This window comes from Oryx dammah, unplaced genomic scaffold (assembly GCF_014754425.2).
Source record: "Oryx dammah isolate SB20612 unplaced genomic scaffold, SCBI_Odam_1.1 HiC_scaffold_8, whole genome shotgun sequence".
Lineage (NCBI taxonomy): Eukaryota > Metazoa > Chordata > Mammalia > Artiodactyla > Bovidae > Oryx > Oryx dammah.
In genome coordinates, this window is record NW_024070192.1 from 12,663,711 (window position 1) to 12,686,021 (window position 22,311).

The following is a 22,311-nucleotide window of genomic DNA, read 5'->3' on the forward strand; positions in this document are numbered from 1 at the left end:
TTGTACGGATAGACCACATTTTGTTCATCCGTTCTTCAGCTGATGGATATTTGGGTTGCTTCCACCTTTTGGCTGTAGTAAATAATGCCTCTGTGAACATTTCTGTACAAATTTCTGTGCAGATGTATGGTTTTTTTCTTTACAAATATACTTTTATTGATGTAAAAATTCACAAAATATAAAAGTAACCATTTCAAAGTATACAGTTCGGGGACCGTTTACTACATTGACAATGTTATGCAACCAGCACTTCTGCCTAGTTCCAAAACATTTTCGTCATTCTGAAAGAGAACTCCCTATCCATTAATCGTTCAGGCTCTATTCCCCTTCCCCAAGTCCCAGTAACCACCAGTTTTCTTTATGTCTCTGTGTTGTTGGTGTTTAGTTGTTGACTCTTACAGAACTCATGTACTGTAGCCCACCAGGCTCCTCTGTCCATGGGACTTCCTAGGCAAGAATACTGGAATGGGTTGCCATTTCCTTTTCCAGGAAAATGTGTTTTTATTTCTTTTAGATGTATACATAGGAGTGGAATTGCTGGACCATGTAGAAACCATCGTGCGTGCTTGAGGAACTGCCAGACAATGGTATAATGTCTGAAGCACTGAAATCATTATGAAGCTTGCACCGCATCTGTGCGGCACTATACAGTGGCCTCTGGCCCGGAAGCAGGACGGCAGAGGAGAGAAGGCGTGTCCGCCACCGTCAGGTGATAACGCAAGGAATATTTTTATGCCACCTTATGCCATTGGACCATGGAAAAGCATTTCTCAAATTTCTTTCCCTGATGCTCAAATAAAAATAGACCGAGGAACTAAAAAAGGACTAACCATATTTTCCCCAAAGCCAGGCACTTGCACACACCAATTAACTCTTCTTTCTTTCTCCTGCTGTCGAGAAGTAAATAGAAACTAACAGCTGAGCACAGATTCACACTGGGTGTATATTTGGTGATGACTCACCAAGAATTCGCAGCCAAGGTGCCAGTTGTTCTTACGCCATGGAAAGAAAACCTATTTTAGACAAAACTGTAACTTCCCGGATGCCCCCAGAAAGCACTAGAGCTGTAGAGACAAAATCCATATAATATAGGTTTCTTGTGGGAGCGTCGCTCCACCCACGCGGGGCGTGTTCGAAGCCCCGCCCACTGCCATACCCCGCCCACTCGTTGATATCCTATCCCGCCCACTCAGTGCCCCTCCCAGACTCCAACCTCGCCCCTGCCCCGCGCGACTGGCCCTTTCACCGCCTGTCAGACATCCAGGGCCAGCTGTGCTGGGGAGGGGGGGGGGGCGCCCAAGGCTTGTGTCCCTTTCTGGCCGCCTCTGAGCCAGGCTTCTTCTGCACTGCCCGGCTTGTCTTCCACAAGACAGTAGCCCGTTGTCATCATTCTTAGGACTGTTAACGTCAGGCCTACCTGGTGGAGGCAGGGAGGGGACACCTGGCTCCCCTCTGCCCCCTCCAGGCAGCCAGTCCTGGCTCTCTGGCCCAGAGCTGCCCCCAGCTCCTACACTCCAACTCGGTGTTTGGAGGACGTGGAAACCCCTCCTCCGTTGTCAAGGAGAGAAGATTCAGATAAGAAATAAATTGGGGCACTCTCCTGGTGGTGCAGTGGATAAGAATCAGCCTGCCAGTGCAAGGGACACAAGTTTGGTCCCTGGTCCAGAAAGATTCCACATGCTGTGGAGCAACTAAGCCTATGCACGGCAGCTTCTGAGCCCTCATGCCACAACTGCTGAAGCTCAAGTGTCCTAGGGCCTGTGAGCTGCAACTACTGAGTCTGTGTGCTGTGATTACTGAAATCCCTGGGTGCTAGAGCTGCACACCTCAACTACTGAGCCCATGTGCTGTAACTACTGTGCCTAGAGCCTGTGCTCTGCAACAAGAGAAGTCACTGAAATGAGAAGTCTGAGCGTCACACTGAAGAGTAACCCCTGCTCGCCACAACTAGAGAAAGCTGGTACGCAGCAAGGAAGACCCACTGCAACCAAAAATAAAAATACATTATAAAAAAAAAAGAAAGAAATTGGGGGTCAGGGTGGAAGCTCTTGAAATATAAGCCAGTTTCTCCTTTACAGTAATTCTGAAGTTATGCCAGCTGGAGCAACACAATTTCTTCAGTCGCAAGTAAGACCTGCCTGGGGAGGAGGGGAAGCTCCTGGCATCCACCTTCCCTGGACAACAGCCCCCATCCCTGTCCTGCCTGCCCCTGCCCCCAGGTCCACGGCTGAGCCCCGGAGTGAAGGTCTCTGTGGCTATCTGGTGGAGGCTTCTGTGTGGAGGTTGACAAGGGCACATGGGGGCTGCGGGAAGGGAGCTGGACACCAGGAAGGAGGTGGGTGTAGGTGTGAGAGCAGAGACTCGCTCATTCCCTGGCTGGGAAGGAGTCATCCGAGGGCGCTCTCCCTGACTCTGCTCTTTCAGTTAGGACTGTGCTGAGATGGACAAAGCAGGATGCCCTCAGAGGAGAGGACCCCCAGTCCCTGCACCAAGGCCCCATGGGCTATGGAAGCCTTGAGGTGGACGGCAGGCCCCCTCAGGGCAAGTGCAAGCTGGAGGACAGGGAGGGCTGCTGCTAATGCAGACCCTTGAAGCCCCCCTGAGGACTGATCACTCTCTTGCAAGTGGGTGGTGCAGAAGGATCAGTGGTGTCTGGTCCCCATGTTGTCTCCAATTCAGAGACCCTTCTGGGGAGTGGGTTTGTGGACTTTGAGGTCGGAAGGAGTCAAAGACTTGCCTGAGGTGAAATCCTGATTCCGTTTTCCCAGCTGTGTGAACTTGGGTGAATGATCACTTACTTAGTGGGCTTCAGTTTCCCTGCTTCTTCTTTTTCTCTTTTTTTTTTTTTTTGCCTTTGCCAGTTGGCTTGTGGGATCTTAGTTCCTCCACCAGGGATTGAACCCAGGCCCTCAGCAGAGAAAGTGCAGAGTTTTAACCGCTGGACCACCAGGGAATTCCCCTTCCCTGCTTGTGAGAAGTCTATGATCCTCACACTTGGCAAGTGTTTGGGGCAAGTGACTGGTATACAGCAAGCGCCTAGGTGTGTCATCAGCTGAGTCCCTGTGGAGTATTGATGGAGCCTCCACTGTATACCCTTCATGCTCCTGCACACTCTGGTCCACTATGGTTTTAACTTTTGATACAGCAGCAGCTCACCCAACTCATTCTGTGTCAGTGCATCACAGGCACCCCAGGGAGAGGTGAGGTAGAAATATGTTGCCACCAGTCACCCCCACCATGCCAGCCACCTCTGCCACACCAATGCCAGCGGCCCCTGGCTCCACAGCAGGTGCCTGGGATGGGAGGAGTGAGGTTGGGGCTTGCCATTGAGACAGGACAGTTGGATTGGGGTACACACATGCCCATGTACACAAGCACAAGGCAGGTCTCAGACAGAGGAGCAGACAGGGTCCCAGAGAGGGGGAGGCTGGAGCCCTCCTCTGGAGGACAGCCTCAGGGCACAGAGAAGAGAGTGCCATTTGAAGGAGTCGCACCGACTCTGCTCTTGCAGTTGGGACTGTGCTGAGGTGAGAAGAGGGAGAAGCTGGAGAGAAGGAACACCGAGAAACTGCAAGGGCAGGATGTCACAAAACAGCATGTTTGACTCAAAGGCAAGAGTATCTGGAAATGTATGGAAGGGTTGGATTAGCAAGGCCATGGTCCCATCTTCCACCACAGAGCAATCATGGGACATTTTCTCATGGATGAATAAGCGCATACAAATGATTAGTCTTACATCTAATGTATAATTAATATTTCTGCTTCAAATATCAACACGAATTTTTGAAATAACATAGGCTTAAAAAGCACACGGTGAATTTACATCTTTCTATTTGATTCAGGAAAATTAGACTCAGTAGATACAATGGCCCTGGGAGAGCCTTTGTACCAGTAGGTTCATAGTCAGCAAAATCTTATGTGGACCAAAAGAGAAAGAAAAAAATGGACTGAAGGGTTAAATTGATGTGATGACAATAATTTCATTCAAATGAAAATTGAAAAATAAAATGGTGTATAAAGATAAACCATTTCAATGAGGTCAGAAATTAAATGGACTTGATAAAACCTACTCTTGAAAGTAATTTCTCAGCAAAATCTCAATTAGTGGTGGCATAATTCTGATGAAAACTTTCCTGTTCATGGCATGAAGTTAAAGTGACTTAGACCACAGATACGGAGAAGGCAATGGCAAGCCACTCCATACTCTTGCCTAGAAAATCTCATGGACGGAGGAGCCTGCTGGGCTGCAGTCCATGGGGTGGCTACTAGTCGGACACGACTGATCGACTTCACTTTCACTTTTCACTTTCACGCATTGGAGAAGGAAATGGCAACCTGCCGGGAGCCAGTGTGAGGAATCCCACCCGTGACAAGGTCATGAGGGAGGAAGCTGACATACGCAAGGCTGTGATCAGACTTCAGGAGTTCCCCCTGGCATTTCCTGAGCATCCACCCCCAAAATAAAAATCTGCCGGCTTTTGTACTCTGCTTTTCCACTTTTCTGATATTCTCTGGAAAAAAGTCAACTCAGGGCTTTAGTCTTCTGCATTTGAAAGGGATGTTTCCGTTAACCCCCTCTGATTGCTCTCTAGCTTGCCTAACAGGTTCCCTGGACCTCTTACAGCTTGTGAATTGCTTGCAGCCCCCAACCGCGAGAGGCACAAAGCTTAAAAGCATCTTAAAGATACAGAGCCTTTTCTAAAGAGTTAAAAATTATATTGGTGACGGGATTTCACTGTTGACTCAATGATTGCTGCCAGGCCTCCATATTCTTTATCTTTTAGGCACCTGGGAGGATGTTAATCAATGTAAATGGGATATGGAAAAAGCTATATAATAGTTTTGATGTTAGCAACACTAGACTTTTGAGTTAATTACTTCTTTTGTTGTATATCACTGCACTCCTCTTGTGTCCTTGCTATGTAAGAATGTAACTTTATTTAGTGCTTTCTGAGAGTGGCACCAGACTTTGGGAAGATCAACACAAATAAGTCTTCTGGTTGACAAACCCTTATCAGAAAAAAGGCTGTAAAATGTTAATTGGCCCCTTTTGCTGGAAGATGATGTAAATTACCTAAGACTTGTGTATACAATTAGGTATGCAGAGAGAAAAGCCTGGTTTTGATAAGAGTCTGGGCTGCTAACACTGCATAATTTTGTATTACCCATTGAGCTCTATGTACAATCTAAAAGGTATATAAGGCCTTCTAAACAATAGGAGCCGGAGCCAGTCGCTGGACTGGTTTCCCCCGTGTCTCTCTCTCTTTTTCCCTCCTTCTCCTCTTTACTTTAATTTCAGGCTGAATTTCCATCTGGGGCGCGGAGGCTCGCCAAGTCTACTTACTTGCCCTGGCTGTTAAGACCCGCGCGAAAGGGAGCCTAAGGCGAGGCACCCTTAGATATTCAAGCGAGCGCCGGTGGCCCAACGTAGATGGTGCAAATTCCTTGTCTGGAATTTTATTGGTCTTCCGCGTAATCCAAGCTATTCAGCCCTCTTCCTCCACTTAATCTTCCTACTACACTATTTCTTCCTAATCTAATCTTATATTAATAAATAAATAAGTCTTCTCACGCCAATGCCGTCCACGCTTCGAATTCCCTGGATCCACCGGGGCTGGACCCCGGCAGCAACCCACTCCAGTGTTCTTGCCTGGAGAATCCCAGGGATGGCGGAGCCTGGTGGGCTGCCATCGATGGGGTCGCACAGAGTCGGACACGACTGAAGCAACTTAGCAGCAGCAGCAGCAGCAGCAGACCAAAGATAAAGACAGGTTGTAAGAGGCCTTGACCCTGCACGCTGCTGTGCTGCCTTGGGCAGATGTGATTCAGGTACTCCATAATCTTTACAAAATTTTTGAAATTCTCCTTACTCTCCTCTGAAGTGTCAGTTCACCTGCTACCATTTGTAGATTTTCATCTGCTCATTTTTGCTTTTTTAAATTGTGAAATACAGAACTTCCCTGGGGGTCCAGTGGCTAAGATACTGAGCTCTCAGTGCTGGGGGCCTGCATTCAGTCCTTGGTCAGAGAACTAGATCTCACTCACATGCTGCAACTAAAAGTTTGTTTGTATGCTGCAACTAAGTGTTTGCATGCTGGAACTAAGACTCAGTGCAGTCAAATATTAATGCCTGTGGGTGTGCTAAGTCGCTTCAGTTGTGTCTGACTCTTCGACCCAGGGATCAAACCTTTTCCACCTCTTTATGTCTCCTGCATAGGCAGGTGGGTTCTTTACCACTAGTGCCACCTGGGAAGCCCCAAATATTAATAACTAAATATAAATAAATATTTTTTCAATTGTGAAGTACTATATATATATAGAAAAGTGCATGAAAACACACATATGTACCACTTAATAAATAATAAATACTTGAATTGTAAATCACCCCCACAGGTCAAGAAGTACAGCATGGCTGGTGTGCCAGAGACTGCGCACATACCTTCCGAATACAACACCCTTCCTCCTGCATGACTACAACCACTGTCTTGGAGGTGGGCTCCCTCAGGAACAGGTAAGGTACAAGTGCAAATAGCTTACGTGAGGGTGACCCTGGGAAGCCTTCATGGGGGTGGGAAAGTGAAGCAGGAGGTCAGACAAGAATGTTAAGTTGACTGGAATGCATCCCTCTGGGGAACTTTAGAAGTGGGGCAGCCTCAGAGATAGCTGCTCCTGGGAGCACTGGACTGGGCCAGCACCAAGGATAGAGAAAACTCTTGCACCGTCCCAGGAGCCGGATCCTGGAATCGTGGGGCTGGTGAATGTCAGTGAATGTAGAAGGTGCATGCATGGGGTACCAACAACACCACTGTCCTGATTTTTGTGAAAGACTATGGTGTTATCAGGGACTTCCCTGATGGCTCAGATGGTAAAGAATCTGCCAGCATTGTCAGAGACATAAACTTCATCAAAGATATATTGTCCGGATCTGCATGTACAGGCAAGCACCAGGTCTTGTGTATGTGACTAGGCCTTCAACTTCTAACAGGACTCAAAAGCTTTCTGAAAGACCGTCTCCCAGATTATAGTCCTCAGGTCAGCTCAGTTAGAATTCTCTATTTCCTCTTTAAATTGACTATTGATTAATTTTTTGTTGCTGTTGACAAACCAAAAAGAGCTTTTAGAGATAAAAACATAATATTAAAAATGTAAAGCCTAGTGAACAGGTTCAACAGATTAGATCCATGATCCCTTGCAGAATTAAGAAAGAAAAAATTAATCTTCCAGAGAGTTACATTACTGGCATCAGAAGTAGAAAAAAAAATGATATTTACAGTCAGGCTAGCATTTCCAGCTTTGAGGAGGTCTGGTTAACGTATGGGCTTTCCAGGTGGCGCAGAGGCACAGTATCCGCCTGCTAGTGCGGCAGCTGCAGGAGACGTGGGTTTGATCCCTGGGTTGGAAAGATCCCCTGGAGGAGAGCATTGTAACCCACTCCAGTATTTTTGCCTGGGAAATCCCATGAACAGAGGAGCCTGGCAGGCTACAGTCCATGGGGTCACAAAGAGTTGACACGACTGAGCATGCACAGTTAATGTATTAATATAATGCAGATGTACATTACGGAGGACCCAATACAGGCAGGAAGTATGTTATGCCTCAATTTTCTTGTTTTGCCTTAAAACATAAATTTTGCTTCCTTGGGTTCTTTATAGAATCTGAGATTGGGCACTTAACAGAAACACGTTTTTAAAAATGATTTATTTAAATTAAAAAAATTAATTTATTTTATTTTTGGTTGCTCCTGGTCTTTGCTGCTGCGAGTGGGCTTTCCCTAGTTTCGGTAAATGGGGATGACTCTTTGTTGCGGTGCACAGGCTTCTCGTTGTGGAAATTTCTCTTATTTCAGAGCACAGGCTCTAGGCACTCAGGCTTCAGTGGTTGCGGCATGCAAACTCAGTACTTGTGACTCTGGGCTCAGTAGCTGTGACTCACAGGCTGTGGAGCACAGGCTCAGTAGTTCAGGTGCCTGGCTTTAGTTGCCTGCAGCATGTGAAATCTTCCCGGGCCAAGAATTGAACCTGTGTCCCCTGCATTGGCAGGTGGATTTTTAACCACTGTACCACCAGAGAAGTCCAGAAATGTATTTTCTAATAGTTCTGGAGGCTGGATGTCAGGGTGCCAGCAGCCCTGGTTCAGGGTAGAGCTCCCTAGTGTATGTATGAAGAGAGATTAGGGGCGAATGTTCCTTGCTATCTTGTCATCTCTCCAGTGCTTTGTATACGTATTGAAGCTGTCTGAATCAGCATTTCTAGTTATTTTTAGCGGGAATGTTGGTCCGAACTATCTGCTTTTTCCATAATTCTTCAAACTTCAGAACCTCAATTATTATTCATTCTCCCATTGTTTTAGCACATTTTCAGGGAATGCCTGCAGCATGACTGGCATTAGTGCATCATGCTAAGTAAGCACTAGGGAAACAATGGGGAATGTGATGGTCAATTTTATGTGTCAGTTTGGCTGGGGCACAGTGCTCAGATATTTGATGTCAAACATTATTCTGCATGCTTCTGTGAGGGTGTTTTTTAGATGAGATTAACATTTAAACCAGTGGACTTTGAGTGACGCCAGTTACCCACTCCAGGGTGGGTGGACCACGTCCACTCAGCTGAGGGCCTGCCGAGAACACTGACCTCCCGTGAATGGGCGAGAAGGAATTCTGCCAATAGGACTCTGCCCTCGGCCTCCAGCCTGCTGGTCTACTCTGCAGATTTTGATCTTGTCTCTCCATTAAGGACTTCCCTGTAGCTCATCTGCCTGCAGTGCCGGAGATGCAGGTTTGATCCCTGGGTCAGGGAGATCCTCTGGAGGAGAGAATGGTTACCCACTCCAGTATTCTTGCCTGGAGAATCCCATGGACAGAGGAGCCTGGAGCCTGCGGGGTCGCAGAGTCGGACACGACTGAGCAACTATCACTACACTACTACACTACTGCTACCTCCACAGTTGTGTGAGCCCTGTTAACCAAAAAAAAGAAAACGTCTTGTTGGTATACGAGCAAAATGGGTTTATTCAGGAACAGCAAAGCATTGCAATTTGAAAAAGAAGAAAGAAAAAGCTGCAGACAAAGCCAAAAAACAAAGGAGAGGAATGTTATTTTATAGACAGAAAGGAGGAAGCTGGAGGGGTTGTTTTGAACAAAAGTCAACCCACTCCAATATCCTTGCCTGGAAAATTCCATGGATGAAGAAGCCTGGCAGGCTATAGTCCATGGGGTCAAAAAGTCAGACACGACTGAGAGACTTCACCACTGAAGAAAGTGAGAGTTGAGAGTAATCACTGGTTTTCATTGGCTGAGTAGACTGGGTAATTAATTCCTTGTAGGAGATACAAGAAGGCAATGGTAACCCACTCCAGTACTCTTGCCTGGAAAATCCCATGGACAGAGGAGCCTGGTGGGCTACAGTCCATGGGGTCGAGAAGAGTAGGACACGACTGAGCGACTTCCCTTTCACTTTTCACTTTCATGCATTGGAGAAGGAAATGGCAACCCACTCCAGTGTTCTTGCTTGGTGAATCCCAGGGACGGGGGAGCCTGGTGGGCTGCCGTCTATGGGGTCGCACAGAGTCGGACATGACTGAAGGGACAGCAGCAGCAGGAGATAAAAAGAACACCTTTCCTGATGAGGCGCGTAATTGAGGATTCTTTCCTGTTGATGATTCTTCTTGTTGGGGTCTGTAATTGACAGTTTTTCCTGTTTTTGACCCTGAGTGGCCCCAAGGCAATGGCACTTGCTGACTCATCTTTACCTTCAGGCTGGGTCTGGGCGGACTGTGTGAGAGCTCTCCCTTTTGGGCCTTCCCACTCCATTTTAAACAGGTTTCCCTTTATTAATCCTCACAGCCATTCCTTAAAATAAATCTCCCTTTATATATACACACACCTTGTTGATTTGATTTCTCTGAAGATTGCTGATTGACACATGGATTTGTAGACAAAGAATGCCACCTGCCATACCAGTAAACAGAAGATGTTGAGGCCATCAAGCCCTTAGCCACTAAAGCCAGCTCTCTCCCCACAACTGTGTACCCTGAGGAGATTCAGGATGGAGAACACAGCATACTGGCCCTAGATAGTTAGGGTGTATGTATCAAAGGAACGGTTTCACTAAGCTCAGACTGTTGCATCTTCCTATACATAGAAAAGGACTTCCCCGGTGGCTCAGCAGGTCACGAATCTGCCTGCAATGCACAGGTTCGATCGCTGGGTCAGAAAGATCCCCTGGAGAGGGGAATGGCAACCAACTCCAGTATTTCTTGCCTGAAAAATCCCATGGACAGAGGAGTCTGACAGGCTCCAGTCCAAAGGGTCAAAAAGAGTCAGACATGACTGAGGCACTAAGCACACACATACACAGAATACCACCAGATTCATTTACTGGAGATGTCTGGTCTACTCTAGTTAGCAGTAGTCTTTCCGTGTTTGACTACTTGTTTCTTTCTTTCTTTCTTTTTTTTTTTTTTTTGGTAGGGGTTGTTTTGCTTTTTGCAAAAACTTCTATACATCCTTGCCCTTTCCTTCCCTCTTCTGAATAGTCCCTCATAACCACCTGAGAGGCTATCTTCCCAGATTAAGTCCTCAGTAATGTCTCCAATAAAACATAATTCTCAACTTTTAGGCTGTGTTTGTTTGTTTTTTTCAGTCGACAGAATAAAGACTTTATGCAGCCCTCAAAACTCAAATCATTAAAATCTAGTTGGGAGACAAGATAATTGGATGCGTGGGTACTATGTCGCTTCAGTCACGTCCCACTCTTTGTGACCCCATGGATTGTAACCCGCCAGGCTCCTCTGTCCATGGGATTCTTCAGGCAAGAATACTGGAGTGGGTTGCTATGCCCTTTTCCAAGGGATCTTCCAGGCCCAGGGATCGAACTCGTGTCTCTTAGGCCTCCTGCATTGGCAGGGGGGTTCTTTACCACTAGCGCCACCTGGGAAGCCCTACTGGATCAGTTCAGTTCAGTCGCTCAGTCGTGTCTGACTCTTTGCGACCCCATGAATCACAGCACGCCAGGCCTCCCTGTCCATCACCAACTCCCGGAGTTCACTCAGATTCACCTTCATCGAGTCAGTGATGCCATCCAGCCATCTCATCCTCTGCCGTCCCCTTCTCCTCCTGCCCCCAATCCCTCCCACCATCAGTCTTTTCCAATGAGTCAACTCTTCGCATGAGGTGGCCAAAGTACTGGAGTTTCAGCTTTAGCATCATTCCTTCCAAAGAAATCCCAGGGCTGATCTCCTTCAGAATGGACTGGTTGGATCTCCTTGCAGTTCAAGGGACTCTCAAGAGTCTTCTCCAACACCACAGTTCAAAAATAACTACCTGGAAACAAACAAACAAACGACAGCATCCCGTAGGGTGTTACAGAAGCATCCAGGTCGAGAAAATCTCTGGGAGGGGTGATGCTCAGACCTGGAGCCGGTGGAGGTGATGAGGGGCCGAAGCAGGACGCAGTGTCACGGGCAGGTCACAGGTCAGGTCAGGGGAAAGGTCTGGGCGAGGCCCCTGTCAGGGAGAGTCACCAGGGTCTCTGGGCTGCGGGGGCCCGACACGGCCCCGCCCCGACCTCACGTCGCCCCGCCCCTCCATCCCCGCGCGCTCCGGCCGGTCCCGCCCCTCAACCAATCCCCGCGCGCCGCTGTGGCGTCGCGGCGCCTGCGTGCGGCCTGAGGCGGGTCGGCGGCCCAGGCGCGGGGAACATGGAGGAGCTACTGAGGCGGGAGCTGGGCTGCGACTCCGTCAAGGCCACGGGTCACTCGGGTGGCGGATGCATTAGCCAGGGCCAGAGCTACGACACGGACAAAGGGCGAGTGTTTGTGAAAGTGAACCCCAAGCCAGAGGTCAGGGTCGCCGCGGGTGCGGGTTGGGGGGCGGGGCCGGGCCGAGGGTCTGTGTTCCCAGGCCTTCGTCCGGGCTCGCGGGTGGGGGCCGCTCTGGAGTTGGGGGTCGGTGTCCGAGCCTGGGCCGTTGGCTGAGGAGGCGCTCGGTGACCCGTGTGGTCGTCGGGCCGGCTTGGACTTTTTCGGCCTCCGCGGCTCAGCCCTGCGGCCCCTCGAACGCTCGGGAGGTCGGTCTGCGGGTCCAGGCCGGTCCGGCGCAAGCCTCTGCCGCCACTGGGACCCTGTGGATGGTTTTCCTGCGCGACCCAGGTGGCCGCTGCCTTGAAAGTCCATCGTTTGGCGAATTTTGAATAAGGACAGGTAATAGAAACCCCTTGTCTTGGGGTTTATTTGAACTTGCAGAGCTCAAAACCCTTCCTGAGTGAGTATTGGCAGTAACGTAGCCCTGGCTTTCGTCCTCAGGGCTACTGTAACACTCCCGCACTCTGGGCCGCTTTAAACCTGAACATGTGCTTTTCGGGATCTGGTCTTGGAGGCTGGACGTCCAAGAACGTGGTGAGGCCTCCTTTCCTGGTGTGGAGGCCACTTCTCCCTGTAACCCCATGTGGCAGAAGGCCCAGGAGAGCTCTCTGGGATCTCTTACAGGGGCTCCACCCCTGTGGCCTGGTCACTTCCCAAGGCACCGCCTCCTAACACCATTATATTGGGGGTTAGGTTTCAACCTATGAATTTTCCGGGGCCACATTCAGTCCCTAGGCCCACCCTTCCATTCTGTTTGTATCTGAATGTTTTCTCAAGCGTTCCCATATAAAATAGGTGAGCCTCCCTGCTGAAGTTGACTTACTCTGGGATGTCCCTTCTTTGCGCACTTTGGGTGGGTCGTGCCTGTAGTGTTAGCTGGGAGGTCCCGGATGGCTCTAGTAGGCAGGGAGCAAGTCTGGCAATACCTTGGTTCAAATAGGGCTGAAGGCAGTGACCTGAGTACCAGGTCCTGTGTGTTGCACACCCTCAGCACTTCTATCTTTTCCTTGGAGAATCCCACCCTACATAGTGTGGGATGATCTCTTTCTGGATTGATGCTGTTCTCTCAAGACCAGCTTTTAACTCTTTGTTCTACAGAGATTGGCTCCATATCATCCTGTACATCCCTTCTATAGGAATTTGGCAAATAACAGTCCTTGAAGTTGCTCTTTTCCATTGGTTTCCCCCAGGCAGTACTAATGTAGTGGAGGTGTCCTTCCTTCCTTTCTATCACAGGCCTTCTCAGAGTTCTTTTTCTATTATGTGGCTCCGTCCTTTTCATGTCTGTATTTTCACTGTCATTAGCATTTGTAATAATTCAAAACTTGGTATGGATTACAGGGAAGCAAATGCTTTCCAGCAATTAAAGTGGAACCACTGAGCAGTGCTTTTTAAACGTTGTCTTTCTGCTAACTGTTTCTTCCAGTTGTTGTTTTTTATTTTGTCATCAGGGTCTGTTTTATTTTTGCTAGTCTTCACATAAGTTCTTTCTAATCCTTTGGTAGATAGTTGCAAACAGGTCTCTTTCCAGTTTGCTTGGATAGATACTTGTGTGAGTTATGCAGATGTACTGGCTATAGCAGAAAGATTTGCTGATTGTATGGAAAGTAGGACTCTCTTTAGGCTTTGCTTTTTAGGAGGTGAAAATGTCTTCTGGACTTCTAAGACAGGACTACATGGCTGCTCTTCTGTCTTCCTTCTCACTCTCTGCTCGAATGATCTGGTCTAAGTTTTTCCTCTTCATTATGCTTATCTGTCCTTTGCATGCTTGTATATTTGGTTTTCTCTCATGTTCCTCTCCTAAGTCCTGGACCTTTTGTAACTCTGCACCCCAACTGATGCTTACTTTGCCCTGGTCCCACTCTGGAGGAGTGATCTTAGGGTTAGACGTTTAGGACTGTGTGGTAGTAGACACTTCTGTGAGGGAGCCTTGCCTCTAGCTGGGTTCACAGACCCTTCTTCACCTCTCCCTGCATTTTTTTTTTTAATTAAAAAATTTTTTAAAATTCGATTCCTTACTTTATGCTGCACAGCAGTGCTTTAGTACAGAGTACATCCTAGGCCCGAGTGTATTCCTTCATCTTCAGAGAATGCTATGAAAATTCTCCTTAAGACACAGTTATTATCTTACTTCTCAGCAACCTTAGCTCCCCAAGGTGGTATACTAATAATTTGTAAAGTGTTTAGAATGGACTGTGTTAACTGTTAGCTGCTAACTCAGTTAATTACAGCAGCAAACCTATGAAATTGGTACCGTTATTAACTCCATTTTACAGATGAGGAGACCAAGGCCACAGAATTAGTAACTGTGAGGGAGAGAAGTAGAATATCCTGGGTCACTGTTTGTAGTGAACCCAAACTGGAAGTCCAGCGTCCTTCATTGGACGAACACATTTTAGAACCTTGGTTCTACAGAACAAGGACAATAAACTGTTGATGCACCAGCATTACAAATGCAGCATGAAATGAAGAGGCCTGCCTCTGTGTAGATGACAAACCAGATGGACAGATGCACTGGCGGGGCGGCGGGGTCTGGGCGGAGAGGAGTGCCAGGCGGCTGTCATGTGGATGTGCTGACTTTGGGAGAATTAGAGTTGGATGCTTTTGAGTTTGCAGTTTTCTTCACATATGTCTGTAGAAATTTTACTCTTAAAAAAAATACTTTAAAGAAGAGGAATTACCTAGCCTGATAAGTTAGGGAAGATTTCTCTGAGAAATAAAAATTTTTATTAAGTTGAAATGTGAAGTGTGACAAGGAAGGGGCTGACTTAGCAAAAAGAATGGGGAGGGGTGTTCCACGCAGAGGTGACATGGCATGTGGAGGTCTCCAGGCTGGAGGCGCCTGGGGCTCTCTGAGGAACTGAGAGAGGCTGTAATCCAGGAGCAAAATGGGTGTGTGCGCTGGCCTAGAAGTGTGGGGGTGGAGCCTGGGTAGGGGCCCAGATGAGGGTGCAGGGGAGTGGGCAGAGCCAGACCCTGCGGGGCTGTCACTCAGGAAGTGGGGTGACAGCTTGGAGTGTGTTCCGGGGTGAAGTTTGCCTTCCAAAAGCAGGAGCAAGGACTTCTGAACTAGAAATGGGAAAGGCGATGGTGATGGAGTGGTGTCCGGTGCTAGGAGATGCCATAGCATTTGGTGGTCCACTCAGGTGAGGAGTGTCCCCAGCTTGGTGGCACATGCAGTTGAGGGCCACCTGTGCCTGAGGGCCCAGGGGGACAGGATTATGGTTGAGGTGCTGTGTGAGGATGACACCTGCGCTGTCAGAGGTGCACGAGGTGTAGGTTCCTCCCTCTGGAGAGACGGGGATCAGTGACAGCATATGTGCTCAGTTGTGTCCAACCCGTTTGCAACCATAGCCCGCTAGGCTCCTCTGTCCATGGGATTCTCCAGGCAAGAATGCTGGAATGGGTTGCCACGCCCTTCTCCCGGAGATCTTCATGACCCAGGAATCAAATCTGTCTCCTGCGTTGGCAGGTGCATTCTTTACTACTGGGCCACCTGAGAAGCCCAGTGACAACATAAACATACACAAAAGTGGCAAGCACAATCCCTTTAATTCCTATGCAGCTTCAGAAGGTATAATCTGCTGTACTGAAAAGCGAAAAAGCTGTCCATTCTGTTGAGTCTGCAGAGAGCCTTGGTTGTGGTGCTGGAGAAAACACATCCACACAGAACCTTGCTCTCCCTCCCCCGCCTTATTATTTCTCTGGCAGGCCAGAAGGATGTTTGAAGGCGAGGTGGCAAGTTTAATTGCCATCCTAAAGACAGGCACAGTGAAGGTGCCCAAACCCATCAAGGTGATTGACGCCCCAGGAGGCGGCAGCATGCTGGTGATGGAGCATTTGGACATGCGGCATCTGAGCAGGTGCGTCCTAGCAGCTTCACCTCTGGGTGGCTTTGTCCTTCCTCTGAGTGGGAAGCTTGCATTTGGGGGTACAGTTCTGCAGGATGTGATAGAAGAAACCCATGACCCCACACATCCCTGGGTCCTACAGAATGAGCGGATGGACTCTGAGGGCCAAAGGCAAACAGGAGAGGAATCTGATGCTGAGATGCTGACAGAGGACTGATGAGATCCTCTGAGGATGCTCCTGTGAGGTCCTCCATTCCCCCTTGCTTCACCAGAAGAGATTCTCTTCTCACTGCCTTACCTGCTTCATGTTGCTTGAGATCTTTCAATTATAGATGGGTCCCCTTTTGTGCCATGTGTTTAGTGGCTTCCTTTTGGTTTCACAGTCATGCTGCAAAGCTTGGCACCCAGCTGGCAGATCTACACCTAGACAACAAGAGGCTTGGAGAGACTCTCCAGAAGGAGGCTGGCATAGTAGGTACGGCTGTGGGCCCAAGGGGACACCCCCCCACCAGACAGAGGAAGACATCTGGCCAGTATGGGTGTGTGGGCAGAGTTGTGCTGCTGCTGTGGGTGGGCAGACCTGTGTTGCTGCCACGGGAAAGGAATGTAAACCCAAGGCTGCATATTTGGTGTGCAGTAAACAGTGAATATGACTAGTGTGTTGTCTCAAAAATGCATTTGAAAGACAGGAAATATTTCTGGAACTCGAAACTCCATCATATTATAGTTCCTTCGATCTCTCACTCTCCAGAAGAAAGCCTATTGAAGTTTCTCTGGCTTACCATACCGTGCCTTTTCTTCTAGGAACAGTCACACATGAGGCTCAGGATGAGAGCCCTCACAACTGACCTTTTTAGAGCTTAGTGTGGTGGTGGCACTGAGGGTGTCTTCCAGGATTTTCATCCTTTGACATTGGATAATTCACGTGTAGCCCAGATGGTTTCTCCGCCAGGCAAAGTAGCAGACACAGCAGGAAGAGACGACCAAGAACTTACTGTCTTAGGGGAATTCCCTGAAGATCCAGTGGTTAAGACTTTCCCACTACAAGGGGCACAGATTCAATCCCTGGATGGAACTAAGATCCCTCATGACATGTGGCCAAAAAATAGGAAATGAATTAGAAAAGACAGCCTCATTGCCTCCACCCACATGTAGTTCAGGCCTTCAGGATTTGCTTTGAGTTTGGGAAGCTGCAGAGGATGACCATTTACAAGCACGGGCTTATCTCCCATAAGTGGCAGATGCTAAAGTGGCCACTGGAAGCCATTCTCTCATGTTGGGTCATGGGGTGGATTCCCTCCTTGTTGGGACACAGGGTTGTTGTTGCTCCTCTGATGCCTCTCCTGGGAAGCAGTGGGTGTCCTGGATCGTTGACTCTGATGGGGCAGGCTCTGTTCTGGGCCCTGATGGTGTGCGGAGGCCAGGACCCTTGTCTGTCTCTGGAAGAGGACCCGAGGTGGAGAAGGGCATGCTGAGGTCAGGCCTCAGTGCTTCTCTGGGCTTCCGGAGCAAGCCCCAAGGGAGCAGGGGAATTGTCATCTGTGTGGTTTCCTTTTGCTTGCAAGGGAGAAGAGATGAGCAGGTGGCGCGGCCCTTCGTGGCCCAGTTTGGGTTTGACGTGGTGACGTGCTGCGGATACCTCCCCCAGGTGAGTGACACCAGCGCTTTGCCCATATTTGCTAGTCGCGTCAACCATTTAGAAACAACTTCGCTTATGGTGAAGTTTGGTAAAAGGTCTTTTTGCTCCTTTTTTTTTTCCTTTGCTGATGAAAAGAGGTCGACATGGAGAGTGTCCACCTCACATGCTAGGTCAGCTCAAAGGAGCCAGGAAGGACTAACAGGATGCTGGATACCAAGGGGGCTGAAAATAGAAAGTTAAACAGTGTTTGATTTTAAATAGGAGACTCTTAAAGGTAGCGTAATGGAAAGGAACTGTAACTTTGCGTTTTATGATTTTGAGGTTGGCTGCTCTGGGGGTTTCAGCCCAGGGAGCCACACTTGGGCCAAGTGGGTAGGATGGTGGCCATGCCCTCCAAGGAGAAGCAAGCAGCACCCTGGGAGGGCCACACTGAGTAACCTACGGGCGCTCTCCACTCGGCTCAGATATTGAGGTGTTGTGGGAGGTTGTCCAGGAGCCTGCTGTCCCTGCATGTCCTCCAGACCCCAGGCTGCCGGGTCAGCTCCCCTGCTTCACACCTGTCCCTGTAGTGGCACCTCTGGGGGTCAGCCCTCTCAACCTTGTGGCGCCTTCCACTGAGCTCTGCTGTCGCCCACACAGGTGAATGACTGGCAGCAGGACTGGGTCACTTTCTATGCCCGGCAGCGCATTCAGCCCCAGATGGACCTGGTAGAGCAGAGGTCTGGGGACAGGGAGGCCCGCGAACTCTGGGCTGCTCTGCAGGTGAGTGTCCATCTCCCACACCCCCACCCCCAGCCCCGACCTGTGCCCGTCATGTCCTGTAGGTGCTGTGGCCAATGCAGCCACCTTGGTCTGGGTCAGGACGGGAAGTGGGTGTGTCTGTGTACCAGCCAGGCACTGGGAGCCACGCTCAAAAAAGCCCATGTGTCCCTCCCACACTCACTGATCACTTTGATGAGGCTGCATTTACCCTGGCAGTTAAAGATCCCCGACCTGTTCCGTGATCTGGACATCGTCCCAGCCCTGCTCCACGGAGACCTCTGGGGAGGAAATGTAGCGGAGGATTCCTCTGGGCCCATCATCTTTGACCCCGCTTCCTTCTATGGCCACTCGGAGTATGAGCTGGCAATAGCCGGCATGTTCGGGGGCTTCAGTAGTGCCTTCTACTCCGCCTACCACAGCAAAATCCCCAAGGCCCCAGGCTTCGAGAAGCGCCTGAAGCTGTATCAGCTCTTCCACTACTTGAACCACTGGAATCACTTTGGATCCGGGTACAGAGGGTCCTCCCTCAGCATCATGAGGAATCTCGTCACCTGAGCTTGGGAGGGAGGCCCGAGTCCTGGTCGCTAGATCCTAACTGGACCCCTGTGGCCAGCTTCTCCCACCCTGGAATAGCTTCAGACCAATTTTCCCAGCCTCGTAAATAATGTGACGTCTCAGGAGAAAGCTTTTATCACCCTAAAGTTAGACTTCATAGCTGGATGCAGCTGCAGTAGAAATTGGTGTGAACCAAGGGACCAATGGAGGGTGGGCTGCATTTAACCTGCAGCTGCCCCAGAGGTAGAGAAGGGAGGTGGCCAGAGTGCCAGGCGCTGCCATCAGGGCAGCCAGGGCATCTTCCCACCAGCTCCCCGTCTCTGCAGGAGTGACTGGTATCCAGGGTAATGCTTCTTGGTGGGTCAGACTTGATTGTGAACGTGAAGGCATTGTCCTGGGAGCACCTCCTGATGACCAATTCCAAACCAAATACACTCCCTTTCCTCTCTGTGCTGCCGCTGGACCCGCTCATTTCTATAGCTTGTGAGCTGTCATTCATCGGCACTGTAGAAACCAGTACTACAGCAGTGGTTTCCCTCCTTCAGTCTTGCAGTGGTGAGAAGTGTTCATGAATGCCATTGATGCTAACAAATCCTTTTGCATAAAACTGTGAATAAACTTCGAATGGCTTCAGTGATGTGTGAGACTGTATTTTCCTCATTTATATTCTCCTGTTTATTGGAGCTGTTTGCCAGGAAACTCTCATAATGTGAAAATAAATAAGTACAACTGTTGTTTCTTAGAAAAACACTTTTTTTTCTTGGCTTTGCTCAGTAAGAGAATAGCTCAGAGCGTCCAGATAAGGGCAGGTGTGGCCTGAGGACTTGCTGCTACCAGTTTAACTGCTGTTGTCGTCACCTTATGAGATTTGCTTAATGGTAAAGGGAGGTTGAAAGTGACTCTCAAATTGCATTTCAAGGAAGAAGCCGATGGGTGGTCACTACTAGTTCTGGCTCGGGCCTTGGAGGACACTGGTGGTAGAGGGGACGGTTTCTCATGATGAAGGTCCAAGGGGATACATCCATGTTTGCCCCTCTGTTTTTTGTTTCTGGGTCAGGGCTCCTCAGTGGAATTCAGAAGTGGAACTAATGGCTTCAGAGTTTGGTTTTGGGGAGAGGATTGTGACTTTTTTTTTCTTTGGCTGCTTTGAGTCTCAGTTGGGGCACTCAGGATCTTTTAATTGTGTGTGCTGGCTTAGTGGCCCCTCGGCAAGTGGGATCTTGCTTCCCCAGCCAGGGGTCGACTCCGCCTCCCCTGCATTGGAAGGAGGATTCTTAACCACTGGACCATCAGGGAGGTCCCAGTGGCCTTTTAAAAAAATTATTGTAATTGCTAACTCTTTGAAATTACTGCCATTTATTGATGTTTCTTCACGGTATTGGTGGCAGTGGCATGAGAAAATACATAAATAAAATTTCTCCATGCACAAAGGGTGTCTGATTGACCGAAGATGACACGGGAAGAATGTGTTTTGGTTGGAGGAAATTCCTCACTGTGTTCGGGGGCTGAGGTTGGCCCAGTAGGGCACCTGCAATGAAACTTCCAAGCAAGATCGGGTGCCCCAGATCAGGCCCAGTCTGGGCCAGGAGGCATGTTGGGGAGAAACCTGCCCCCTCCAACCCCTCAGCGGCACCCCTGGCTCCCTTTCTCCTCCTGGGGCCCCGGCCCTGAGCTGAGAAGTCCAGCCAGGTGGATGGAGGGGGACCCTGTGCCTGGGGGTCCAGCAGTGAGTTTCCACCACCCCACAGTACCCATGTGTCCCTCTCACCTGAGTGCTAGTTGTCCAGACTGTGACTTCTAAGAGCTTGTAGTTGTCCAAAGTTTCAAACCTAGCAATTCCTAGACTATTGTCTGCCAGAATTTTTGCATCTTTACTATGACCTTGATGTGGCTTCTCTGGTGGCTCAGCTGGTATAGGATCTGCTTGCAGTGCAGGAGACCCAGGTTCAATCCCTGGGTTGGGAAGATCCCCTGGAGAAGGGAATGGCTACCAGTATTCTTATTCTTGCCTGGAGAATTCTGTGGACAGAGGAGCCTGGTGGGCTACAGTCCATGAAGTTGCAAAGAGTTGGGCACAACTGAATGACTTTCACTCTGACCTTGAGGAACCTGCTGACTGTCTCCATGGGAGGTTTACCCCCCACCACCGGCTTTTATCATGATGGCACGTGTGCTTCTGTGTTCACACCTGCCATTACACAGACGTGGCTTCCCAGGTGGTTTTGGTTCTGGCAGCAGCCAGACTTGAGTCTTCCTCAGAACATTCTGTGATGGAGACCTTTTGGGAGCTGCAGCCCGGTGCTCCTCCTCCTCTGTGGTCGATCGGGGAGAAGTGGGAGGGTCAGCAAGCAGATGCTGGTGGATGGTTGTTTGTTTAGTTAGAGGATCTTAAAGGAAGGGGCTCCATTTCATGTCCCTCGGTTCACACAAACCATCCAGTGGGTGGAAGCCCCACCTGGCGTTGTGTGAGTCACTAGTGACAGGGAGGCATTCCTTCTGCTCCAGTGGACTTTCCTGCAGGCCACACTCCACCCTCCAGGTTCTAAGACGGGGAGGCAGCCTGGAGAAGGGACAGGACGCTGGAGCCCCCTAACGAGGATGGTGGACCCCTTCCAAGAGAGTCGTCTTGGGGGTGTGCCAGGTGCAGGGAGCGGCTGCTTCTGCCCCACAGTGGCTCCCCCGCCGTGTCAGCCCAACATGACCAGGGATGAGAGCCAAGGCCAGAGCTTTCTTGCGGCGCCGCACCTTAGGGGGGCAGCCACTCAGTGTGGTCAAGACAGGATGTCGGGGCATATCCCAGAGCTGTGGCAGGCACTCAGGTGACAGTACTGTGGTGTTTCCCAGCTTTTGTGATGGTGCCAGTATCTGTCAGCTGTTTTTTTTGGTTGTGCTGTGCAGCATGTAGGATCTTGGTTCTCCCACCAGGGATCAGACTTCCTGTGCAGTGGAAGCGTAGAGTCTTAACCACAGGACCACCAGGGAAGTCCCTTCTGTCAGCTTTTTAGACTGCACTTTGCTGCGGTGGTTCATTCTAAAATAACGATTTTGGCATCTCATTTTGTGCTCATAAGTATGTAAATATTCCTATATAAAGGGTTGCCAAAATTGTATAAACCTCAGGCCAAAGGCCACTGGTCTCTCCAGAGTTACTGTTTGTGGCGTGTTCTGTTCCTTGAAGGCTCCTCTGTGCATCTGAGGAGAGGGTGGCACAAATGGGTTGGGGTGGGCCAGGTTTTGACAGAGAGGCGCGATCTCAAGGGGCAGGTATGTGGCTGGCGTCCCTGCAGGGCGGCCTGCTGACCCCTTAAGTAAGGGGGAAATATGACTAGACCCTCAGGGGCTAGCTCTGGAGCTCCTGGACTCCTTGGTCACTGAGACAAGAGGTGAGGCCTGTGCCCTTTGGGGTGGTTGAGCATCCTAGGAGGCCCAGGGAGGTGGGAGCTGCCCCAGGCACCCATGCAGGAGCCTCAGGTCTCGGCTCTGGGACAGTGGCACTTATTTCTTACTGAAAATAGAATATTATATCAAAACATCTGGTTACCTGCTGCTGTCAGGGCATCAGCCTTTCAGAAGGAAGTCTTCAGATAACAGAAGTTTAGCTTTCCACCCAAAACTACTTACTTTGTATCCTTTTGATGAAAGTGG

General features: G+C 49.5%; 1 protein-coding gene across 4 annotated transcripts; it reads left to right on the plus strand.

The window, feature by feature from the left end:
- The first annotated feature begins 11,618 nt into the window (after nucleotides 1-11,618).
- On the plus strand, nucleotides 11,619-19,301 carry LOC120866908 (fructosamine 3 kinase related protein). 4 transcript variants are annotated; one of them, XM_040244919.1, is made up of 7 exons: nucleotides 11,691-11,838; nucleotides 13,497-13,582; nucleotides 15,571-15,722; nucleotides 16,094-16,185; nucleotides 17,276-17,358; nucleotides 17,989-18,111; nucleotides 18,328-19,301. In XM_040244919.1, the coding sequence occupies exons 3-7, from the start codon at nucleotides 15,580-15,582 to the stop codon at nucleotides 18,664-18,666; spliced, it is 780 nt and encodes a 259-aa protein (XP_040100853.1). In that variant the 5' UTR covers nucleotides 11,691-11,838; nucleotides 13,497-13,582; nucleotides 15,571-15,579; the 3' UTR covers nucleotides 18,667-19,301. The 4 variants fall into 4 exon arrangements, with proteins under 4 accessions (XP_040100849.1, XP_040100853.1, XP_040100852.1 ...); XM_040244918.1 differs by having other exon boundaries at nucleotides 11,750-11,838; nucleotides 13,497-15,005; XM_040244915.1 differs by lacking the exon at nucleotides 13,497-13,582 and having other exon boundaries at nucleotides 11,619-11,838.
- The last annotated feature ends 3,010 nt before the right edge of the window (nucleotides 19,302-22,311 follow it).